Source organism: Mobula birostris, chromosome 22 (assembly GCF_030028105.1).
Source record: "Mobula birostris isolate sMobBir1 chromosome 22, sMobBir1.hap1, whole genome shotgun sequence".
NCBI classification, from domain to species: domain Eukaryota; kingdom Metazoa; phylum Chordata; class Chondrichthyes; order Myliobatiformes; family Myliobatidae; genus Mobula; species Mobula birostris.
The window spans coordinates 28,674,220-28,700,878 of record NC_092391.1 but is presented as its reverse complement, the minus strand read 5'-3'; the positions used below and the strand labels follow the sequence as shown (position 1 = coordinate 28,700,878).

At 45.0% G+C, this 26,659-nt stretch overlaps 1 protein-coding gene across 2 annotated transcripts in view; it reads right to left on the bottom strand.

Annotated features, from left to right (window-relative positions):
• vav2 (vav 2 guanine nucleotide exchange factor) overlaps nt 1-26,659 on the bottom strand; it is a 213,427-nt gene that overhangs the window by 75,484 nt on the left and 111,284 nt on the right. For both annotated transcript variants that reach the window (XM_072240493.1, XM_072240492.1), the window contains exons 3-4: nt 8,295-8,353; nt 1,906-1,974 (exon numbers count right to left, since the gene is read on the bottom strand). In XM_072240493.1, the coding sequence (XP_072096594.1) occupies nt 1,906-1,974; nt 8,295-8,353 (128 nt within the window). The remainder of the gene's footprint in view (nt 1-1,905; nt 1,975-8,294; nt 8,354-26,659) is intronic.

Genomic DNA, 26,659 nt, shown 5'->3' with positions numbered 1-26,659 from the left:
TACAAGATCGAACCAAAGAGGACAACAAATCATGGAAATTCCCATTTACTCTTGGATAAGGAAATACCTGAAAAATTTACACAAGAGGACACTCCTCTTGACATATTCTCCCTACCCCAAATCAAAGGTCTCCCTTTTAGGGCAGAGATGATCCAAAGAGAAACCAGAAAAGACCCCACACTGTCTCAGCTCTACACGACTGGAATGTGCAATAGAAATTCCAGTTCCCCCATTTTTACCAGCACCAGGATGAACCTGCCCTTGACGGAGGTTACATTATGTGGGACTGAGAGTCGTTGTACCAGCCAAGCTGATAACTGAAGTGTTGGAAAAGCTATGGTAAACTGCAGTCATCTAGGCATGGTCAAAATGAAAGTGTTGGCTTGAAGCTTTGTCTAGTGGCCTGGGGTAGATCAGCAGGTGGAGCAGCCTGCCATGCATTGTTCACGATGCCAACACGCCCAGAAGAAAGGTGCCCTGAGCCATGAGAACCACTTCCTGCTGCCCCAGAGTCAACCAACACAGGTAAGACCCCAGAACCTGAGATTGCTTCACAGCCACATCTGCCAAGCAGAGTGATCTCCTTGGTCAGGAAAGACATTGTCCCGGAAGTGTAAGAAATCCTCCACAGTAATTAAATATTTAGGCCTGAATGGGACAATTCAAAATGTGCTGTGCTCTAGATGTGTGTAAAGTAGCGGTATCATATAGTATACTGTGTATAAAGTTGAGACGCTTTCTATATTGAGTTAGAGTTTATAGCTGAGCAGGGAGGAGTGTTGTGTATTTAATATATCACATATATTTAATATTTAATGTATTTACTATCTGAGTAATATTGTAAATATATTGTTTGATTAACCATTCCTTATTTGTTTAAATATATCATTGCGGGTTTTATGTAGAAGTATGTGAATGGCATGTGTCATTATGACACCAAGTCATAAATGCGCACCTCACTAAAGAAACTCGTCAACTGTACACACATTATTCCTGGTTGTGCTTTTTTTCAATTTGCTTAATGCTTTTGGAGTTACAAAATATAACAGGTTTGATTTCAGATCCTGAGAACATGTGGATCATTTGCCTCACTCTTTTACCACATGAATGAATGATTTAATAGCAACAGACACAAGTGCTGCCTGCTGCCTTTCTCTGTGCAGTTATTTTTTTATGCCAAGTGTTTGCTAACAAACATTCTCTGCACCTGATTCCCACATAACACCACATTGATATATCATGCGAGGTTTGACAGAACTTTGCCACAAGAGCCGAGCTACTGGGATGTCCTTCCACCACCACCCACATTCTGCCTCATCCACCATGTTCTGTCTGCCTTCCCTCCTCCATGTAGATAATTATACATCCCAACCCAATCTGCACTTTCACCTACATGGTACACCCTTATTCTTCCCTATCCTGAACTTCCAACTCCATCCCAACCTTTCCCACTCACAGCCTTTCAGTTCCCTGACTCACCCACCGAGTCCACCCAAGCCCCCATTCCAACCCTCACTTTCTCAGTTGAGAATCTTCATTGCTATCCCATACCTAGGGCCATATTTGGAAACTTTAGAACAATGCCGCCAACGTGGTGGACCAATCTTTAAACTTTGCTAAGTTAAACATTTTAACTACCATACTTCAGTAGTTAAAAATGATTAACATTTCAGCATGACTTACTATCCAGTTTGATCCTACTCTCCTGTTTGTTTCTTGAATCCTTTAAGATCTCATTCAGTCTAATCGTAATCTCCCTCTCTCTCCCCATACCCCATACTCTTCAATATGCCACCAGTCTAATGTCCCTCCGAGCATCCCACAGATTCCTACATCAGCCCAGCGTGACATCAATCCTCTCATGGGACTGCTTTGGTTATGATATAAATAACTGCTGAAACTCACTCGGCCAGCTCCTCCAGGCTGCGATAGACATCATCGTCATCCACTGCCGTCTCCTCCGTGGGGAAGGGCCTGTAAAATGCAAAGCAGAATCACTGAGTGCTAAATCTGAGCCCACCTTACCAACAATGATCCACAGAGTGAATTCTCCCACCAGCTGAGGAGGTGCATGTCCAGAAAATATTACCTCCAAATGACACCTACAGGCAAAATGTGAAAGCACAGTTCCAACAGTCAGAACTACCAAGGCTTAATATGCTTGTAAATAAAACCAACATTACAGACTTAAAATTTTATTTCTATACACATATCCTGTACATAATTAAATTTCCCTGGAAATAATACTGGTTTGTTACAACCGCCCATTCTACATTCAGTACAATGTCCCTGTGCACACACCACTACATTACACAAGGTCCCTGTGTGTACTTTTGACAGACTATATTATCCCCCTTTCAGATGGCACATTATATACCTGAACAATATGTACCACATACACATCTCAAGATTTATGCAGAACTCCTGTACATGGAGCAATTCCCTCAGATTGCAATTCACAGAACATTCCTTGAAAGCTCAACTTTCCTGTGAGGTCCCCAGCCCTCTTGCTCTTAATCAGTGACCAGCCACCCAGTGGAGTGGGATGACCAGGGTGCTCCAAAAGACTGACAGACCACTGAAAAGTTTCATCTTAGTCCTGATGTCCCAATCATGTTCCTAAGAATCTGCCTTGGATTCTAGAATTTATTGAAGACTTGTCAGGATATATCCTCTCAACCTTTAAAAGTCCAGTGAATATTAGCTTCCTCCAAGAGCAACCTTCTTGCGGTTTGGGGTCTTGTGTGCCTCAATGACCCAGAGAGCTATGTCGGCTGGAGTCAGGGCTTTATGCTTTAGCTCTTGCTAGGGTCACCCATGCCAAACAGGTCAAAGGGTAGAGGCCAAACTAAGAGTGGCCCACCAGTCCTCCAGGTTCGGGGGTTCAGCTCAGGGCCAACAACCCTGACTGGTAAAACACAATTGTTATGAAAAGAGCAAATCCTTCTACATCTGAGTGTGACGGTATTCCTGAGTCTCCACCCGGGACTTGCGTGACTGTCAGTAGTGAAAAGTGAGCTACTAACAAGATGAAAGAAGCCAGAGATGGAGGACCTTCATTGCTGCCCTAAAGACCAGCGGCGTAACGGGCAGTAGAGAGTATAAACTTATCCAACTCACGTCCTTTCTTGTCAATCTTTAATGCTGTGCTTCTGGACAACTGTATACTTTGTTTAGGTATGAGTTACATTTGGTACTCAAGGTGTGGTCCCACCATAGAGCAGGAGTATTTCCTAGTCCCACCCTCTAATCCTCTTGTAGTAAAACCATTTGCCTTTCAAGTTGTTTGACATGTCGGCACATTGATGCAAGGACAATGAGCAACAACGTGTAAAGAATACAGAAACAAGTAGCCTTACCAATTTTCCACATTCCTGTATCATATTTTTACCCAGTCACTTAATCTACTTGTTCCTCTTTGCACACCTTCTACTGCTTCCTCACAGCCATCTGGCTTTGTGTTATCAACAAACATGAGCATTTTACATTTAGTCGCAGCTGCTCAAGCACTGATCCACACAGCAGTGCATAACAGCCTGCCAACCTGAAAATGGCTCATTTATTTCTTTCCCTTAAACCATTATCCATGCCCATGTATTACCTCAATGCTGCGACCTTTCATTTGTGCTGCAACCAATTTTGTGGTGCTTTCCGAAATGCTTTTGAAAGCACTGATAACCGTATCTATTTGTGCCGCATTATCTAATCGAGTGATTACATTATCAAAAAATATTAGATTTGACAAATAAAATCTCACTTGAAGATGACTTTCTAAATGCCCTGCTATATACCGGAAAGTGCAAGTTTCGAAACTGCATATATTCAGTTTATTGTTGCATCGGGCAGCATTTTTGCCGTTTCCATGGCACTTGAGTTTTTCTTATTACGAGGCTGAGTTGCTAGCTCGATGGTCAACCCAGCAGGGATGCAAGGCATGCAGGGGTCTGCTAGATTCGAACTTGGGGCTATTTCCCTCAAGTCCAGTGCTGATACCGACCACACGAACAGCTGGCTAATATTCAGTATATTGAGCACACACATATTCACAACCACTCCACAATACATTATCCATGTGCACAGTACTCTAACCTGAGAAAACTATCCTACCTAATAGACTAAATGACATGCATATGATATTAATTTTTTAAATTATTGTGTGCTTTATCTTATTATGGTTATTTTTTGTGCTGCATCAGAATCGGAGTACCAATTATTTCATTTCCCTTTACACTTGTATCCTGAATGAACCTGTATAGATCATAACAAATGCTAGACACATAGATGAAGTCCCTGTAGGGGTGCACAGAATTGTGCATTATACACACAAACACACATGCACACGCGCACACACACACAAAACAGTCAGACAGTGTTGACTGAAGTCTGACTGGTGTGAACAATAAAAGGAAGTTCTATAGTAAAGTCACACTCAGTAGATTTGAGCTCTAAATTCAGTCGGGCGCTGCTGTATAAATATTAAGGGGTGCCCCTTTTCAGACGGGAACCGAAGCTCCAAATGCTCTCTCGGGTCCCACTGAACTACTTTGAAAAACAGAGGAGCCGCCCTGGCATACTGACCAAACTGTATTTCTAAAGTAATTTTGGCTATTATCATAGTGATCGATGTTGGGCTTGGTATATTACAGTGACTTTAACATTTCCAAACAGTAATTAATTGACTGTAGCACATACTGTAAGGTTCCAAATGGTTTTAAGACCATAAGAGCAGAATTTGGCCCATCGAGCCTGCTCCACCATTTCATCACGGCTGATCCATTCCTCCCAACCCCATTCTCCTGTCTTCTCCCTGTAACCTTTCACACCCTGACTATGGACATGTGATAAGTGCCGCGGATTTACAAGCTGTCCTTTCTCCCTCAGTCACAGCGCTGTGGAATTAAAGCATCGAGCAAGAACCCAATCTAAAGATAGAGGCATGGAGCTGTCCGAACAGAAAGGGGCCTTTCAACCCAGCAAGTGCATCTTTACTGATCCCATTTTCCTAACATTATGTCTGTATGCTTCTCTGCTTTACCCATTTAAGTACCTGTCTAAACGTCTAAACTACCAGCATCAAGACTCCACCACCTCCACTGGAATCATGTTCCAGATGTCAAGCACTCTCTGTGTAACCTTCCCTTCACATCCTCTTTAGGAGTCTATTATGTCTTCCTGTTTCTGACATTCCTATCATAGGAAAAGGATTCCAACAACACATCCTTCTTATGCCTCTTCTAATTTTATCCACTTCTCTCAGATCAACCCTTGCAACCTTGGCTGTAGGGTTAACAAGCAAAAGGCATGCAAAACCTGACACATTTCATCCTCACACGGAATGAGACAGCGTGTGGTGCATGGGGTGCGCTGCATGTTGGGACTGAACTTTCAAAGTGTCATACCACAGGACAGTTCATTCACTCAATACTCAGAAAAGAGTATCATGCTACTGACTTTTTGTTAAGATACGCAACTCTTTTAAATAGCACTAAACAGCCGCGAACTACAATGAAAAACTTCATTACAGGTACTTATGTATATGCTAAACTGATAATCAATATTTATAAGCTTGTTGGCTCTCTAACCTGCTAAGCTCGCCACAAGCCAAACGTGGAAAAGGTAGGTCATAAACACAAGAACTGAAAATATGAGTAACAAACATACAAAATGCTGGAGGAACCCAGCAGGTCTGGAAACATCAAGAGAAAGGAGTAAACAGTTGATGCTTCAGCTTGATGAAGGATCACGGCCCGAAACGTCAACTTTTTATTCCTTTCCATAGCTGCTACCTGACCTGCTGAGTTCCTCCAGCATTTTGTAAAAGTACATCACAGGTGATTAATGTGGTAACTTTTCTTCAGGGAGGTCAAAAATTTGGCAGCAGTGTCATAAGAACGTGACTGCAGTTGGTCTGAATGCCAGGCACATTCAAGAAGGTTCCATGGAGATCGTTGACCATACTGAGAATGTGGGGCTTATAAATTTGCTGAGAGCTGGGAGTCAGAAGGGCTAAATAGCATTGATCACTAGAACCTCACCTTTTCACCATGTTTACCAATAACAAAGGCAAAGGGTAAGAAAACCATCTATCAACCATTTTCAGATAGCACTAATTCTCGGGCACAACACAGGCAGGGAATACAAATAGAAAATGACGGAAATAATCAGCAGGTCAACCAGCACCTGTGGAGAGTGATACAAATTTAACATTTCAGGTTGAAAGTTTTTCACCAGAGCCACGAAACATCAGAAGGGATATTGATTAAGGTAAGTGTTGCTGTGCACTGGGCACAGTGTCATAGTTAGTGAAATGGATGCTTCCAGGTGCAGTCGTGTGGAGTCTGCATGTCCCTGAGACTGCGTGGGTTTCCCCCAGAAGCTTTGGCTTTCTCCCACCTCCTTAAAAACGTGTGGGTTGGGAGGTTAAGGTAAATTGCCTTCTGTATATACATACAATAGTGTAGAATCAAGTGGACCAATAGAGAGAAAAAAAGAGTGCTTGATTTTCAGTGCACACTCTATAAATAAGGAGTCTGTTTCTGTGCCATATCACGAACTGTGGTAAATAGAGTTCAACATCAGCCAACGAGAGAATATTCCAATTAGGAAGAAAGGAAAATTGCACTTTCTTTTAAAGTGGAAAAGGTGGGCACCATTAGTGTGTAAGACTGGTACAAAGGGACAAAGTACAATTGGAAAGGGTCAGGGATTCTCAGCCAGCCTCTCAAGTGGTTTTAAGTAGAAAGGAGAGGGCGTGATGCCTTCTTTACACAGTAACTTGATAAGGTCTAACCTGAATTCCTGCATGAAATGCTGATACCACGTCTCATGAAAGATACATTGGTGCTTGAGGGACTTTAGTGCATGCACACACATGTATATACGCTCAGGGCTTTTACCATGGAAACTCACGTGTATACCGCGTTCATTTCTGGTCACTATACAAGAGGAAGGAGGTGGCTGCCCTGAAGAGGGTGCAGAGGAGAATCACTAGGACATTGCCTGTGAAGGAACATTTCAGTTAAGAGGAAAGATTGGATTGACTGTGTTTGTTTTACTTGGAGAGGAGGAAGCTGCATTGGGGTGGTGGAAGAGTTGTGGTGCCTCTGATAGAGTAAAGATCCAATCGTCTGTCACCCATGCACTTGTAATGTTACTATGACATTGTAATTTCCTTTGGGATCAATAAAGTATCTATCAGCTTGCTCTGAAATCCCAATGGTTCGGCAGCTGACTTCTCAGGCCCTTCTTCCAAATTCCTGTTAAAATAACCAGGGCATTGGTTCCAAAACACACTTTAAAATTACCATTTCAGTGGAAAATTTATTAGGCTAATATGAACGTACAAAAAAAAAAGAACTTAAGATGAGTTGGGGTATTAATAAGAATGACATCCAATAGTCCAACTCCACCAATGTCCCAAGGATGCCAGATTATCAGAGTAATGCAGGGTTCTGAGAGACGTAGACAGGGTGGGTAGTAAGACTTACTTCCCTTTGCAGAGGTGTACAAAGCCAGAAGGCTGTTTCAGGTTAAGAGTAGGAAGCTTAGAGGGGATCTGAGTAAGAATTTTTCACCCACACAGGTGGATGAAAGCTGGAATGCTCTGCCTGAGAAAGTCAAGGAAGCACAGACTCTCAATAAGCCACAGAGAAATACAAGTCTTCAGGACAAGTGTTGGAAAATGGGATGGGTATCTGGGCTGAATGGCTGTTTCTGTGCTGCTTGACTCTACATATCCACATCTGATGGCTATATGCATACCTACTCCCAGAGCTATAAAGTACCCTGTGTCCCCCCACCCCACACACACACACACACAAATGTAAAACTACCCTTCCCCACAAAGGCACAGACATAGATATATTCTGTGGTTATCGCCCATTCTTTTTCTGTTTTGTTGTGCAAGGGGAAGGTGATTGGGGTTAACGTTCTGCTGTGTTCTGTTGAGAGTTTTTTGTGCAGGGGAGGGATTGTTTGGGGGTGGGGGGGTGTAGATGTTCCTGTTCTGTTTTGTGCGGGGGAAGAGAGGTCAATGTTTGGGATTCCGTTCTTTTTTGGGCGGTGGTGGGTGTGTTTGATGTTCCTCTCTGAATGACTTTCATGTTCTTTCTTGTTTCGTGGCTATCTAGAGAAGACAGGTTTCAGAGTTGTGTATGAATACATGCTTTGATAATAAATGGAGCTTTCTGAGATCCCTAGGGGCAGGCATTTCTATACCATTCCCCACACAGAGATGGCACTGTAAACATTCAGATAAGTCTCAATGTAGCAACCCAATAAAATGCAGTATTTACCTGATGCCTTTGCTCTGGACAATGGTGTGATGGGAAATCCTGGAGATGGCTGAGATAACCTGAGACAGAAAGGTACAACAGTGTTAAAGCAATAGCCGCAAGTTATATCATTCCCTCCCATGATAGCAGGCAGACTCTGGGACAAGGCAGCAAACTCTTGGCTTACACTGCAAAGAAACATTCAGATCTGCACAGTGACACCAGTCATGCAAAGTATGGATCTGGGGCGTGGAACGTCATCAGCTCCAGTTGAATGAATTCAAGGAAGTTTGTTTACATGATCCCTCATCCATTCAACTCTATTTCCAGCCAATAAAGGCCAATATATTTATCACACAGGTATTGATGCACCCTGGAAAGTATTATGTCTGGGTGCATAACGGCTTGCTATGACAACTGTTCTGCAGGCGACAGCAAGAAACTGCAGAGTTGAACCCTCCTAATTCACTTTTAAGTTGCCCTCAACATCTTGTGTGCTTTGAAAGGATCTTCCATGTTTTCAGTTCTCTATACCTGTTATTTTCTATTTTACTGTAGCAGTACAGGGCAAGGGCATAACAGTCTATGATCCATGCATAAGGACCTTTAAGGCTCCAGCTGACAAGTGCGTGGTTGTCAGAATCAGAATCGGGTTTAATATCACCAGCATATGTTGTAAAATCTGTTGTCTTGTGGTAGCAGTACAATGCAATATAGAACAGCAAGAAAAAATCTGAATTACAGTAAGTATATATATAGTAAAACCAAGTTAGAGCAAAAAATAAAAATAAAAAAGTAGTGAGGTAGTGTTCATGGGTTCAATGTGCATTCAGATCTCAGATAGCGAAGGGGAATAAGCTGTTCCTCAGTTGTTCAGTGTGTGCTTTCAAGCTTCTGTACCTCTCCTTCCTGATAGTAGCAAGACCACCTCTTCCATCTAAGCAGACTGCTTCATTGACAAATCGTCTACTTCCCAAGCCAATTTCTTTTGGTCCCATATACAAAACAAAAAAAAAGATAATAATTCTACAAACAAGAGAAAATCTGCAGATGCTGGAAATCCAAGCAACACATACAAAATGCTGGCGGAACTCAGCAGGCCAGGCGGCATCTGTGGGAAAAAATACAGTTGATGTTTTTGTTCCATTTGTAATTCTACAAATGGAACAAAGGAAACTGCATTTGTACAGTACTTTCAATGTTGTAAGGTTTTCTAATAGTCCTTCACAAACATGCTGTCAAATTTATTCAGAATCATGTGAGATATGACAACAGAGGTTTGGTCAACAGTAAGATTCAGGAATCAGCATCAAGGAGAACAGAAATAACTTAACTGATACCCAGCAGCCAACAGGGGAATGATGAGGTTCAAAAGGCAAGACATGTAGACAGGCTAGTGGCTCAAATATTTATACACCTGTTGGATTTTATAGGAAGAAATGGTGGAGCCATAGAGGCATTTGAAAATAAGGGATATGAATTTCAGAAAGAAGAGAGGGTTACTTAACCACAAGTCAGGAAAGACCAGCAGTCACCATTGGGCAATCATCATCATCATCATCATCAGGTGCCGTGCCCAGTTTGAGCTTTGACTGCCATGGCCCACACACTCCTGTTTCGGGTCAAGTGGATCAAATCATTGGTATTCATTTCCAGTTCTCTAGCTGCTGTCTCTATCATCATTTGTCTTTTCCTCCCTTTTGCTTTCTTCCCTTCAATCTTTCCCATAATTACCGTGCATTCTAACTCCTCTTTCTTAATCACGTGTCCAATGAAGTTATGTTGTTTTTTCATGATCTCATACATTATTTCTCTTTTTGTGCTTGCTCTGTTCATGACATCCTCGTTAGATATTCGTTTCGTCCATGATATTCTTTGCATCGTCCTCAAGAACCACATCTCTGCTGCTTCAATTCGTTTCCTCATGTTATTAGATATTGTCCAACATTCTGATCCATATAACATAACTGGATAAACGTAACACTTCGGTACTCTGAGGCGGGTTGTCATGCCTAGTTTAGTGTTGGTCAGTATACTCTTCATTCTCGTAAAGGTGTCTTTTGCCATCCTTATTCTTCTTTTGATGTTAAAGTCGTACCTGCCATTTGATGACACCCAGCTTACCCAGCTTCCTAAGTAGCAAAAGTTCTGTACTTGTTCTATGCATTGGGCAATAGGACTGTTAAAACGGTCAAGATAGTGCCAGCAAACAATGATTCCTCGAGTGACATCTTCCTGATAGTCAATCATTTCAGTTTCTCTATGTCTTCTACTTATTATTTTTATCTTAATTTTGTTTTTGGAACTTTTGGAGCCTGTGACTTAAGAGTCTGTAGTTCGATCAAGGGAGCTAGCACTCTACCCTCCCTGAGAAAACTCCAGGAGAGAAATGCAAACGCGAGGAGAAGCTCAGAGACGAGATGAGGGGCCGTGGTTGACTACATTTCTCACCAATTAAAGCATCAACATCGAGGCAAATGTAGAAGAGAGAGAGCAGTTCTCAGAGAGGCCGCTGGTTCGTGTCACTGCCTTCGGAGGAGCCATTGGTTCATGTCGCTGCTCCCAGAGGGTTCACTGGTGCGAGTTGCAGTCCTAGCATGGGCTGCTTGTTCGAGTAGCTGCCCTCAGAGAGGCCCCTGGGTTCTGAGGCTCTTGGGGGTGTTACTGAAATTCTGAGATTTATGGATTGGGCTGTAGTTCATATTGGCCTCTTTCAATTCCATGTTTTTATTCTCGTGTTCTCACCAATTCTTTCTTGTTGCTGATTGGCGAGCCTGTGGCTTAGGGTCTGACGTTCCTGTGGTGTCTCTCCATGTGGTTGATCTGTTAGCTTCTGTCTGAGGGAGTGGTTGGGGAGGTTTGGGGTTTATGAGTTTTTGCTTCTTTATCTTTTCGTGCGGGGAAGATTTATGTCTTTCTTTCAACTACTTCTATTGGTTTCTGCATTTTATGGCTATCTGGAGAAGACAAATCTCAGAGTTGTACTCTGCATACATACATCGATAATAAGGTGAACATTTGAACCATCAGAAGTGGTTTGTTGACCGTTAGGGCCTGTGGACAGAAGCTCATCTTAGCATTACGACATTAAAGTGTAGGTCAACTGCAGAGGTTGCGATAAAGAGGGGAAGGATGAAGGGCCAAGGACCAGAGTTCGCTGGGGATCAGAAAAGCACATCTTTAACTCTTCTCATATTTAGAAAGCCAACCAGCCCTTTAGGACAGAGCCAGCTCTTTGAAGGAACTCCCTAATCAGTCCCAGCCACCCCCACCACCTCCTGCCTCTTTACCCCACATCTTTGTTCCCAAGAACCCATCTGAATTTACATTATTTTGGAAGTCAGTCACCCTGCCCTAGAGGCCTTCCACACTGGATTACAATTCATTGTTGATTATCTAACGTGCATGACCACTAATCACCTGCTCTCCTGCCGCTTCTTATATTTTCTGTATCAGAGAGGGATTGGATTTGTGCCTTGTCAATAAAGCCCCAAGCGTAGATGACATTCAGCCTCCCCCTCTAACAGAGAGATCAGCATGGGGAATGTTACAATGTGCACCCCTCTGCTCTCAGCCAGTCCTTAATTGTTTTTTTTCTTAATTGAAAAACTGAAGAGAAGAGCTGTTAAGTATGTGTGGAGGAAGTTGCTTTTATCACCGTCCATTGTAAGATATACAAACTTCGACACAGAAGAGACAGCGTTCTCAGTCTGAGATTAGCTCTCTCACACATTCTACAAAATATTGATGTAGTGCAAAGCACAGTATTTCACATACACAATCCTTAAAGAGCTGACAACCTTGAAGAATTATTGTTTACAATCAATACTGCATATACAACATTGCTACGTAAAAATAAGGTGGTATTTATGGATTTTACTTATATAACTGATCCACCTATTTCCCCATGCTCTAATCTGTGCAACAATGCTGACATTGAAATTAATGCTTCACCATGTTCTGCTGAGTAACATCTTCGGCTGGATTTAACGATTGCTTCAGCTCATCTTTCATTGGTGAAGTCATGCGTACTATTCCTGAATAAATCAAGGAGCTGACTTCAGAAGTACCCTCAATCTCACCGCCTACTTTGCCAACTTCCCAGGTATTGCTTGTCGGCATTAAGTGGTCAACATAGACTTCAGGGAATTTATCTCCAGTTGTCCCAACATCATAAATTCTAGACTCCTGAGATGGCCGAGAGGCACATCTAGAAAAGCCACTGCTTCACAGTGCCAGAGATCTGGGTTCGATTCCGACCTTGAGCGTTGTCTATGTGGGTTTGTCTGTTCTCCCCATGCCTGTATTTTGTTCAGCTTGTTCCTTGAATGGTTGAATCTGAGAGGCATTTGATAGGAATGTAAGGAGTGTAAAATGGGTTACTGCAAAAAAAAAGGCGCTGGATGGTCAGCACAGCCTCGGTGGGCTGAATGGCTTGTTTCTATGTTGTATCTCTTGGTCACGATTTTCCTGCTATCTTCCTCACCCTTGATCTGCTGTGATGCCTCAGTGCATCAACTTTATCAAACCACTTCTCCAACTGATAACAGAAAACACAGGAAATACTCAGAAGGTCCAGTTGCATGTGTGGGAAAAGGAACAGAGTCAGTGCTTTGGGTCAGAGACCCTTCGTTAGGACTTCGGGGAAGAAGAGAAATGCTTTTAAACTGGGAGAGGGGTGCAGGTGGGTGGGGAATGGTATCACTGATAGACAAGATGTAAACAAGGTTAACTGGCTGATGGGAGCAGTTGGAGGGTTGAGAACACGCTTAGTAAATAGAATTGCAGACTGCAGAGCTGGATGACAAACCCAGCAGGGTCAGTCTGCAAACTTTTCTGACTTCTTTTCAGTTCTGACAAATCTGAAACATTGTCTGTTCTGCTGAGTATTTCCAGCATTTTCTGATTTTGTTTTAGATTCCCAGCGTCTGCAGTTGTTTTGATCTTTACTTCATTGTGATTCTTGCCTTGCCTTTGTCCCGCCTTCCCTTTCAAGTTGGATTGGATACAGTTCAGTAGTATTCAATCTTCTATTCATTAAGGCTTATGCAGCAGAACGTCCTGTTGTGGACTGTGGCACAGTCTTACAACATAGGAGAGATATATTGTGATGGTCAATCAACTGTCCCAAATAAGGCTTTCTGATGCCTACTTTAGCATGCAAACTGACTATTCTTTTTCCCTGTTCAAAGCTGGGTAAGATGGAGAAATCAAATGGTGTTTTATTCCAATATCCTTCAAATTATAACAATCTTAACTCTAGAGCAGGGGTTCTAAACCTACGGACCACAGACTCCCCCAGTCAATGCTAAAGCTCCATGGCATTTAAATAAAAAGGTTGGGAACCCCTGCTCTGGAGCTTTCTCTGATAATGTTTCTTCAGGAAAGCCCAGTTGACTGAGGTTCTATGCAACTTCTTCATCATGTGTTGTACAGTAATCACAACCTCATATGCTTTTTGTTTTAGCCACTCCCAATAATCAATATGGACCCATTGGAATGAGTTTAATTTCCACAGTGATCTGCGTAATCAGCATCCTGCCCACAACTAGTCACTTCCTTCAATGGCAGCAGTCTATACCATCTACAGGATGCACCACAGCTACTCAGGAAGAGTTCCTACACAGCACCTTCCAAACCCATGGCTTCGACCAAGGACAACAAAAGAACAGGGAACACCTCCACACAAAAGCTGAACTTCAAGCCTCACACCATCCTGACCTGGAAGTATATTGGCATTCCTCAACCATCACTGGGTCAAAATCCCAAAGTTCCCTCACCTCAAGGACTGCAGTAGTTCAAGGCAGCAGCTCACCACCATCTCCTCAAAAGCAACTGGGGATGGGCATTGAAATGCTGGCTCTCCCTGTGAAGCCCATCTCCCCCGCATGAATAAAAAAGGTGATGCTTTAGATAGCTACCTTCTGCAAACTTCAAACTCTATTTCCTGAGGAGACTGAGGTCCTTTAACATCTGTCAGACAATGCTTAACATCTTGGACAATGTCTCCCATCTACTACACAATGGACTGGTTGGGCACAGGAGTACATTCAACCAGAGACTCATTCCACCGAGATGCAACACTGAGCATCATAGGAAGTCATTCCTGCCTGTGGCCATCAAACTTTACAACTCCTCCCTTGGAGGGTCAGACACCCTGAGCCAATAGGCTGGTCCTGGACATTTCCAGGCATTTACATATTACTATTTAATTATTTACGGTTTTATATTGCTTTATTTATACTCTATTCTTAGTTGGTGCAACTATAACAAAAACCAATTTCTCTCAGGATCAATAAAGTATGACTATGACTTTTCTGAAGCTGAGCCAATGGATACATCCTTTGCATCAGGTGCAGTATTTTACATGCAATTCTTTCAGATGGAATTAGACCTAGAAATGATCAGAGCTCAGTCATAATTTTGTGGTTTTTGGATGATAATTTCAACTACAACGTGTCTTCACTTCCTTCCAAAACTAAATAAACTATTTCCTCTTGCATAACAGCACATTTGCTTTTTTGATACTCTTGATGCACTCTTCAAGACACTTCCTTGAGTTCCTCAGGGCTTTCTTCCCTCACAGTTGTTGCAAACAGAAGGTCACTCTTATTGAATAAACAATACTGAACCCCTGTAGCATCTTACACATTGTAGCGTGGTTTAATTTAGATGAAGGATTAGTTTAATTAAGCATAATTTACAGGCCCTTTGGCACAACAAAGTGGGCTGACGAACCTGCCCTGTGCAGTCCTGTTCTATGTTCTATATTGAATCGGATGCCAGATTATTAGTGTTTTACTCTGTGATGTGATTGTTTATTTAAGGGCTCCTCATACTGGCTCTCCGGATATGGTGGCAGTGATTGAGGAGGCATTCAGACAAGCACGTGGACTACACTGGGAAAGGTGAGATTGGTTTCAGTTAACACCATGGTCTGTACAGACACTGTGGCCAAGGGGCCTGTTCCTGTGCTGTTCGATGTTCCATGGACCTGTACCACTAGTATGAAGATAATTAAAGTCATAGAGAAGTACAGCACAGAAACAGGCCCCTTGACCCACACACGCCACACCACTTAAACCGCCTTCTCCCACCGACATGCATCGGCACCATAGGCCTCCAAACGCCTACCATCCATGTACCTATCCAAACTTCTCTTAAACATTGAAATCGAGCTCACACGCACCATTTGTACTGGCAGCTCATTACACACTCACACGATCCTCTGAGTGAAGAAGTTTCCCCTCATGTTCCCTTTAAACATTTCACTTTTTATCCTTAACCCATGACCTCTGGTTGTAGCCCCATCCAGCCTCAGTGGAAAAAGCCTGCTTGCATTTACCCTATCTACACCCCTCATAATTTTGTATACTATCAAATCTCATGTCAATTTTCTACGTTCCAAGGAATACAGTCCTAATCTATACAATCTTTCCTTATAGTTCAGGTCCTCCAGTCCTGGCAACATCCTTATAAATTTTCTCTGTACTCTTTCAACCTCACATCTTTCCTGTACGTAGTCGACCAAATTTGCAAACAATGGTTCAGATTAGGCCTCATCAACATTTTATACAAATTCAACATAACATCCCACCTCCTGCGCTCAATACTTTGATTTATGAAAGGCAATGTGGCAAAAGCTTTCTTTACAACCCTATCTACCTGTGATGGCACATTCAATGAACTATGGAGCTGTACTCAAGATCTCTTTGTTCCCCTCACAGCCCCACTGTTCACTGTGCAAGACCTACCCTGGTTGGTCCTATCAAAGTGTAGCACTGTACATTTGTCTGCATTAAATTTCATCTGCCATTTTTCAGCCCATTTTTCCACCTAGTCTAGGTCCCACTGCAAGATCTGATAGCCTTCCATGCTGTCCACTACACCAACAACCTTGGTGTCATCCGCAAATTTGCTGATCCAGTTAACCACATTATCATCCAGGGTATTGACATAGATGACAAGCAACAAAGGACCCAACACCAATCCCTGCAGCATTCTGTAATTGTAGTTGTAACCATTGATGCTGGCTCAGTAACACGTGAATATAATTCCCAATTTTGTCTACCTGCTTCTTTTGGAATGCAAGATTCTAGGATGCAGAATCTGGATGGCCATTACACAAATGACACCAAATAGAATTGGTGAGTAAACACAGAAGATTCTGTAGATGCTGGAAATCTTGAGTGACACACACAAAATGCTGGAGATCTTGGCACAAAACATTGCCTATTTATTCCCCTCCATGAACATCGCCTGACTTCCTCCAGCAATTTGTGTTTGTTGCTCAGAATTCATTTATTTAAAAATAAGGCTATTAATAAAAACTATACTGAGAACTGCAACTGCAGATTTAACCCAAAGGCACATTGAAATGAAATGGTTATTTGTTGCATTTGTAAAGGGTAGGGTCTGTCAATTAAGTACAGTTAATATACACAATTAATGTGATTGCTATTTAAAGTGTTAATTGTCTCATAAGAGACACTGGGATGGAGCATTGCCTCCCAGGTGCCAAGGTCAAGGATGACTGAGCAATTACAGAAGATTTTAGAGCAGGAGAATGAACAACCAGAGGTCATTGTACATAGATAGATACTTTACTGATCTCAAAGGAAATTACAAGTGCACAGATATACAAATATAAGAAGAGAAGTAAGAGAAAATAAAAATAAGTTACTACAACAGTCTAACAGGAGGGGGTCATCACTTCCCTGGCTATAGGTTGACTCATTATAGAGCCTAATGGCCGAGGGTAAGAATGGCCTCATATAGCACTCTTTAGAGCAGCACAGTTGTCTTAGTCTATCACTAAAATTGCTCCTCTGTTCAGCCAAGGAGGCATGCAGAGGGTGAGAAACATTGTGCAGAATTGCCAGGATTTTCCGTAGAGTCCTTCATTCTAACACAGTCTTCAGTGTGTCCAGTTTGACTGCTATAACAGAGCCAGCCTTTCCAATCAGTTTACTGAGCCTGCTGGCATCACCCATGTTGATGCCATTGCCCAGCACACTACCACATAGAAAATTGTACTGGGGACAACAGGACATGTGAAGAAGAGGCCTACATACTCCAAAGGACCTCAGTCTCCTCAGGAGAAGAGGTGACTCTGGCCCTCTTGTGCTCGGCCTCTGTGTTGGTGCTTCCCTCAAGTCTGTCATCCAGGTGCACCCCTACGTACTTGCAGGTCCTCACCACATCAATGTCCTCACCATCAATAGTAACAGGGAGCAGTGTAGGCTTAGTCTTCCTAAAGTCCATCACCACCTCCTTTGTCTTACCGATGTTGAGCTGCAGATGATTCAGCTTGCACAGTTTGACAAAGTCCTCCACTTTGTATTCATACTCCTGTCCTCCCTTTATGCACCCAACTATTGCTGAGTCATCAGAGAACTTCTGCAGGTGACATGTGTCAGTGTTGTACAGGGTAAACAGGAAGGGAACCAGTACAGTCCCCTGTGGGGCCCCAGTGCTGCTCATAGCCCTGTCTGACACACAGCTCTGAAGCCACACAAACTGCGTCAGTCAGGTTGTCCATTATCCAGGATACAATGGAAGTGCCAACCTGCACTGAACTGCAGTTACTACCCGGTATTACTAGTAATATCCAAGATAATGTCCAGGACTAGCTGAATGATGCCTAAAAAGCAAAACCTCAAGGGCAGTGATCTACAGATTACTTTCTGTGCCACAGGCAAACCAGGTCAGAAGCAGAAGGGTAGGCCAGATGAATTCACGGCTGAGGAGCTGGTGTAGGGGCAGAAATTCATATTATTTCACAATTGGAATCTCTTCTGGGGTAAAGGCAACGTGTACAAGAGGGACAGGTTGCACTTGAACCAGAGAGGGACCAATATCCTCACAGGACGGTTTCCTCGTGGGACTCCGAGCAGGAGCAAATCATAGATAAAGCAGCAAACTGTATGTAAAGGGTTTCTTCTTTTATGTTACTGCATAGGCTAATTAAAATGGCTTCTTTGTTATGTTTTAATTAAAATGGCTTCTTAATGGCTTCTTTGTTATGTTAAATGCTGAGGAAGTTCTTTCACTAGCAGTTTGTTTGGGTTATATTATTGATAATAGAGCAAATGAACCAATGGGTGTTCATGTTATTCTTTCTAGTGTGTCTGTAAGCTATTGTGATGTGCAGGTTTTTGGGCAGAAGGCGCAATGGACAGAGAGAGGATGGACAAGGTGCTGTGAGCTGGCTAACGGGGTCGGACCCCGAGCAGGAGTCCGAGGTCCGGGGTCTTCGCCGAGGAGAGGAGACGGAGACCGACTCGTGTGGAGCGTCTGGTCGACCACCGTTGTTGGTCCCAGGCAGCAGCTCAAGGTGGTCAGAGGGGATCGAATGGTGAAGAGAGGATCGTTACTAGAGCTCCAACTGTTTGTACACAAAGAGATTGAACTTTGATAAGTGTGGTGCTTTTATTTTCCTTTTATATTTTATCTCTATTAATTATATAGTTTCAGTAATATCTATAAACTGTAAATCATTTAATCATATCTGGTGTATTGTCTATTATTTGGGCGGGGTGGGGTACATCACACAGCATCCACACAAACTTAATTACCCAGTTTGGCGGGGCTGAGGGCTGTTTCCCTAGACGACAGCGAGCTGAGCGACCCTGAGGCTTGCCAGGGGGCTACATGTAAGAACAAGTTCAGTAATCAGGGTCTCACACACACACACACACACACAATGCTGGAGGAAATCAGCAAGTCAAGCAGCATCTATGGAGGGGTATCAGACCTGATGAAGGGTCTTGTTTATTCCCCTCCCTCCACAGATGCTGCTTGATTTGCTGAGTTCCTCCAGCTTTTTATATGTGTTGCTCAAGATTTCTGGTAAATGCAACACTCCTTGTGTTAGTAATCAGGCTACTCAGGAGCACATTAAAAGCAGCGAAAGGAACACTCAGTTTGAACACATTGATTTCAGCGCATTTTCCTCTCAGTGAGCACGGGGAGTGGATCCGCTCTGGGGATGTTATACCCATGGGATGGCTGAGGGAAGAGGAAGACTGGCAGCTCATTGTTCCAACATACAGATACTAAAGGCATGAGAGAATTAAAGGTAAACATGGAAGTAGAGGTGTCTTTTTGATAAAGAAGGAAGTAACAGCGTCGAGTTGAGATCATATATTTGGAGGATCGTACAGAGAGTTCAGATGCCCAGAAATAAGGAAGAAGAATTTCAGGATACATTTCTCTGACATTAAATGTACCTGTTGAAGGGGAGTGGGGCTGTATTATTGACACCAACTAGTTAGTGGAAAACTGAGGAGCAGATGCATAGAGAAATTTCTCATAGTTTTAAGAATAATAGGGTTGTGTTAGTAGGAGATTTTGATTTCCCAGATAGTAACTGGGCCAGCCAGACTGTTAAGGGACTGGATGGGGTAGTATTTGAGAAATGTAACCAAGAAAGATTCCTGAGTTGGCAAATAGAGGGCCTTACTTCAGAAAGTGCAATACCGGATCTCCTCTTGGGAACAAGACCGGGCAAATAACAGAGGAGGCAATCAGGAAGTCCTTCGACTCTAGTGACTATCACTCTATGAGTTTTAAGATAATGATTGAAAGGGATAGGACAGATACATAGGTTAGGCTCCTAAACTAGAGCAGGACTAAGTTTGTTGGGGAATTAGGCAGGATCTAGCAGAGGCTGACTGAAGGCAAAAGAACGAATGGCGTGGGAGGCTTTTAAGAGTGTGGACATGAAGAGTTCAGGGGCAGTGTGTTCCTGTTAGGGTGAAGGGCAAGCCTGGAGATATTAAGGCTCCGGTCAAGAAAATGGATGCCAACATTGGATTTATTTACCTGTTCGTTTATTTATTTGTGGCTGGTTGATTGAAGTATGGCACAGAACAGCCTCTTATAGTCCTTAGAGTCACGCTGCCCAGCAATCCCCCAATTTAATCCAAGCTAATCATGAGACAGTTTACAATGACCTACCAACCGGTACGTCTTTGGACTGTGGGAGGAAAGCAGCGCACCCGGAGAAAATGCACGCAGTCACAGGGGGAACGTACAAACTTCTTCTGGGCAGTGACGGGAATGGAGCCCTGATCGCCTGTACTGTAAAACGTGCTAGCCACAACGCTACCATGCCAGAAGTGACTGAATCCTTTGATGACGATAAAATTTTAAGAAAACACTTCGAAGGGAAATCAGGTAGGCAAAGAGATAGTATGAAATAGACAATAGGTGCAGGAGTAGGCCATTCAGTCCTTCGAGCCAGTACCGCCATTCACTGTGATCATGGCTGATCATCCACAATCAGTACCCTATTCCTGCCTTCTCCCCATATCCCTTGACTCCGCTATCTTTAAGAGCTCTATCTAACTCTTGCTTGAAAGAATCCAGAGAATTGGCCTCCACTGCCTTCTGAGGCAGAGCATTCCACAGAACCACAACCCCCTGTGTGAAAAAGTTCTTCCTCAACTCCGTTCCAAATAGTCTACCCCTTATTCTTAAACTGTGGCCTCTGGTTCTGACTGATTAGGATTAAGGAAAGTCCCAGAAGTTTCTATCAGTATATTAAGAGTAAGCAGACTAGCACAACACAAGAACTTGAGTCTAAACGTGGACAAGACGAAAGAATTGACTGCAGACAGCCTGACCTCTCCCTACTGCACATCAATGGTTCCTCCATGGAGAGGGTCAAGGGGAACCAAGTTTCCGGGAGTGTACATCACAGATGATCTCACCTAGTCCCTCAACACCCCGTCTTTAGTCAAGAAAACACAGCAGCGTCTCCACTTCCTGAGGGGATTGAGGTGAGCGAGGCTCCCTGCCCCCATTCTACTGCAGCACCACCATGAGGGTTCTAACCAGCTGTATCAGTGCCTGCAACGGGAATTGCAAGATATCTGACCGCAAGACCCTGCAAAAGATTATAAGGATCATCGGAGTCTCTCTCCCCTCCCCCATCCAGGACATACCCCAGAAGTGATGTATTTGCAGAGCCCTCAGCATTGTCAAGGACACTCCCGCCCAATCCATGATCTCTTTAACCTCCTACCATCAGGCAGAAAGTACCGCAGTATATGAACAAGGACCGTTAGAACGGGTAACAGTTGCTTCCCCCAGTCTGAGAGATTCCTGAACACCCAGAGCACATTATTTATGACAGCACCAGCAGCATTATTTTGTCATATATGCACTTTACGCCAACTCGTAGACCTACAGAATGTTTTTCAGTGATTAATATTATTTTATGTGGTGTATATGATATGTACTGTTTTACACCTTGATCTCAGAAGAGCACTGTTTCATTGAGCTGTATACATGTGCACAAGAGAGAGAGAGAGAGAGAGAGAGAGAGTGTGTGTGTGTGTGTGTGTGTGTGTGTGTGTGTGTGTGTGTGCGTGTGTTTTCTTGGAGATCAGCAGGGCTGTCTACATCTTGAGCTGCAAGGAGATGGATTTTTTTTTAATCAAATATCTCTCCTTGCTGTTTACTGAGGAGAAAAATCAGGGCTGTCCAAAGGCAAGGGGAAGCAGTGGAGAAGTTTTGGAGAACATTCACATTATCAGAGAGGATGCACTTGCAGCTTTACAGCAGATAAATCCCCAGGGCCTGACCAAACGCATCCTCAGACTTCGTCGGAGGCTGAAGAAGATATTGTGGAGGCCCTGGCACAGATATTTGCTTCATCATTAGCAATGGTGAAGTTCCTGAAGACCGGAAGCTGGCTAATGTCGTTCCAATGTTTAAGAAGAGCAGCAAGGACAAGCCAGGGAACTACAGGCCAACCAGCCTGACATCAGTGGTGGGGAAGTTAATGGAGGGAATTCTGAGTGACAAAACCTACCAGGTTTTAGACATGCAAAGTTTAATTGGAAGGAGTCAGCATGGCTTGGTGGGCAGAAGCCACGCTCCATGAATCTTCCAGTGTTTTTTTAAAGAAGTAAATGGAAGAGTAATTAAGGGAAGGCCAGTGGATGTTGTCTACTTGGACTTCAGCAAGGCTTCTGACAAGGTCCTGCATGGGAAGCTAAGTCCCATGGAGTACGGGAGGAGGTAGTTAGGTTGATTTAAAATTGGAAGCTGAGGGAGTGGTTGGAAGTCTTCTCCTCAGGACCAGGATGGAGATTGTTGACCAGTGGTTAGTATTGAGGTCCATGTTATTGGTTATTTATATGAACAGTTTGGACAAGGCTTGATCAGCAAGTTTGCGAATGGCACAGAATCGGGAGGCGTTGCTGACAGTGAAGAAGGAGGTCGTGGATTATCGGGGAAGCGTGATCAGTTAGGGGAGTGGGCAACTGGATTTTAATACTAGTGTGCAGAGGTACAGTCAAGCGAGCATAGGACTTGGACTATGAATGGTAGGACGGTAGGGAGTGCAAAGGAACCGAGGGACATAGGAAGAGGAAAGCAATGGGGCCAGTGAAGCAGGCATTTAGCATGCTGGCATTGACTATAGATGTAGCAGTTGGTGAGGCTACACCTGGAGTACCATGTAAAATTTTGGTCACCCTTTCATAGGAAATATACGGTTAAACTGGAAAGAGCGCAGAAAAGATCTGCAAGGATGTTGCCAGGATGAGAGGGCGTGAGTTACCGACAGAGATTGGTCAGGCTTGGCCTTTATTCTTTGGAATGAAGGAGAATGATGAATGACCTTTCAGAAATGTTCTCTCCCCCGAGTTAGAGGAGTCAAAAACATGGGGAGACAGATTATGCCAGGAGGGAGAAAAACTTGGAACCTGAGGGGAACCTTTATCACACAGAGGGTGGTGAGTATATGGAACGAGCTGCCAGAGGAAATGGTTGAGGCTGTACAACAGTATCATTTAAGAAGCAGTATCATTTATGAATAGGTACATAGTGGGGGGAGTCGTGGAGGGCTGTGGGCTGAAAGCAAGAAGTTGGTTGGTATGGACTTGATGGGCCGAATGGCCTGTATTTATGCTGCATTGCTCTATGAACAGGGGTTCCCAACCTTTTTTATGCCATGGACCAGTACCATTGAGCCAGAGGTGAATGGACGCCAGGTTGGGAACGCCAGCTCTCTGAATCAAAATCCAGCCAGTCACATGACACAATCGCTAAGGGGAAGCAACAATAGCTGTCCACAACCCATATTATATACACATCGAGCCTGAGGATCGCACAGCAGGACAGGCAGTAAAGCGAAAGGCAGAAAATGAAAGAGAAGCAGTTGGTAAAGGACCAGAGCCTCAGTGAGGGCCTGGAGGAACTGGCGGGGATTCAGAGGCGCCTCGTCCAAGTTCACCGCAGGAAAAGGCTGATTCTTACAGAAATCATAAAAGCAGCAGTGTATGCCTCAGCTGTGAACTCAGCAATAAACGGGAGACAAAACACCAGGAAATTTATACAGAATTATTACTGTAATCATTTACAGCAAGCAGGAGCCGTTTAGGGCAATGTGGGAATGAATGTGTCTCCGGTCGTCCAGGGTGCAGTGGGGGGAGGGGGGAGGATGGCAAAAGATAACGCACATGGAAAAACATCATTTTTCTTATTTGAAGAACATGCCCTCTGTTCTCATCCAGAGCACTGGCAGCCACAGGCTGAAAACAGCAAAGAAGCAATAACCACACCACTCCCTGAAGACTGAACAAGAGACGTACAGGTCTCCAGGGACGGGTGTACAGACAAAGGTAAAAGCACTTGGGGGTGGGGGTGAGAGACGAAGGTGTGCTGGGAGCTTGTGGAGGCATGAGGGGGGTGGGGGGATGTAGGGGAGCCAGGGAGGGTGGGAGAGAGAGAGAGAGAGAGAGAGAGAGAGAGAGAGAGAGAGAGAGACAGACAGACAGACAGACATATAGAGAGAGGGAGAGGGGGAGGGTGACAGGGAGAAGAGAGTAGCAGGAAGAGGGGAGAGAGTGGCAACGAGAGGTGAGAAATGGCTGTAGGGAGAGACGGTGAGGGGGAGAGAGAGACAGACAGACAGCGAGGGGGAGAGAGAGATGGACGGAGAGGGGAGAGAGAGAGAGAGATCAGGGCATGACAGACGGGGATAAGCAGAGAAACAGAGAGAAAGTGAAGTAAGATAGAAATGAAAAGAGTAATGGAGTGAGACAGAGGGATGGTGAGTGAGAGAAAGATGGAAGAGGGAGAGACGGAGGAATAGTGAGTGAGAGAGGGTGAGAGGTGGGAGAGATGGAAGGATGGTGAGTGAGAGAGGGTGAGGGGTGGGAGCGATGGAGGGATGGTGAGTGAGAGAGGGTGAGAGGTGGGAGAGATGGAGGGATGGTGAGTGAGAAAGGGTGAGAGGTGGGAGAGATGGAGGGATGGGAGAGATGGAGGGATGGTGAGAGAGAGGGTGAGAGGTGGGAGAGATGGAGGGATGGTGAGTGAGAGAGGGTGAGGGATGGGAGAGATGGAGGGATGGTGAGTGAGAGAGGGTGAGGGATGGGAGAGATGGAGGGATGGTGAAAGAGGGTGAGGGGTGGGAGAGATGGAGGGATGGTGAGTGAGAGAGGGTGAGATGTGGGAGAGATGGAGGGATGGTGAGTGAGAGAGGGTGAGGGATGGGAGAGACGGAGGGATGGTGAGTGAGAGACGGATGGATGGTGAGTGAGAGGGTGAGAGGTGGGAGAGATGGAGGGATGGTGAGTGAGAGAGGGTGAGAGGTGGGAGAGATGGAGGGATGGTGAGTGAGAGAGGGTGAGATGTGGGAGAGACGGAGGGATGGTGAGTGAGAGAGAGTGAGAGGTGGGAGAGATGGAGGGATGGTGAGTGAGAGAGAGTGAGAGGTGGGAGAGATGGAGGGATGGTGAGTGAGAGAGGGTGAGGGGTGGGAGAGATGGAGGGATGGTGAGTGAGAGAGGGTGAGGGGTGGGAGAGATGGAGGGATGGTGAGTGAGAGAGGGTGAGATGTGGGAAAGATGGAGGGATGGTAAGTGAGAGAGGGTGAGGGATGGGAGAGATGGAGGGATGGTGAAAGGGTGAGGGGTGGGAGAGATGGAGGGATGGTGAGTGAGAGAGGGTGAGATGTGGGAGAGATGGAGGGATGGTGAGTGAGAGAGGGTGAGGGATGGGAGAGACGGAAGGATGGTGAGTGAGAGACGGAGGGATGGTGAGTGAGAGAGGGTGAGATGTGGGAGAGATGGAGGGATGGTGAGAAAGGGTGAGGGATCGGAGAGACGGAGGGATGGTGAGTGAGAGGCGGATGGATGGTGGGTGAGAGAGGGTGAGAGGTGGGAGAGATGGAGGGATGGTGAGTGAGAGGGTGAGAGGTGGGAGAGATGGAGGGATGGTGAGTGAGAGAGGGTGAGATGTGGGAGAGACGGAGGGATGGTGAGTGAGAGAGGGTGAGAGGTGGGAGAGACGGAAGGATGGTGAGTGAGAGAGGGTGAGGGGTGGGAGAGATGGAGGGATGGTGAGTGAGAGAGGGTGAGATGTGGGAGAGACGGTGGGATGGTGAGTGAGAGTGAGGGATGGGAGAGATGGAGGGATGGTGAGTGAGAGAGGGTGAGAAGTGGGAGAGACGGAGGGTTGGTGAGTGAGAGAGGGTGAGAGGTGGGAGAGATGGAGGGATGGTGAGAAAGGGTGAGAGGTGGGAGAGACGGAAGGATGGTGAGTGAGAGAGGGTGAGGGATGGGAGAGACAGAGTAATGGTGAGTGAGAGAGGGTGAGAAGTGGGAGAGATGGAGGGATGGTGTGTGAGAGATGGAGGGATGGTGAGTGAGAGAGGGTGAGGGATGGGAGAGATGGAGGGATGGTGAGAGAGGGTGAGGGATCGGAGAGACGGAGGGATGGTGAGTGAGAGACGGATGGATGGTGGGTGAGAGAGGGTGAGAGGTGGGAGAGATGGCGGGATGGTGAGTGAGAGGGTGAGAGGTGGGAGAGATGGAGGGATGGTGAGTGAGAGAGGGTAAGGGGTGGGAGAGATGGAGGGATGGTGAGTGAGAGAGGGTGAGATGTGGGAGAGACGGAGGGATGGTGAGTGAGAGAGGGTGAGGGATGGGAGAGATGGAGGGATGGTGAGTGAGAGAGGGTGAGATGTGGGAGAGACGGAGGGATGGTGAGTGAGAGAGGGTGAGAGGTGGGAGAGACGGAAGGATGGTGAGTGAGAGAGGGTGAGGGGTGGGAGAGATGGAGGGATGGTGAGTGAGAGAGGGTGAGATGTGGGAGAGACGGAGGGATGGTGAGTGAGAGAGGGTGAGATGTGGGAGAGACGGAGGGATGGTGAGTGAGAGAGAGTGAGAGGTGGGAGAGATGGAGGGATGGTGAGTGAGAGAGAGTGAGAGGTGGGAGAGATGGAGGGATGGTGAGTGAGAGAGGGTGAGGGGTGGGAGAGATGGAGGGATGGTGAGTGAGAGAGGGTGAGGGGTGGGAGAGATGGAGGGATGGTGAGTGAGAGAGGGTGAGATGTGGGAAAGATGGAGGGATGGTAAGTGAGA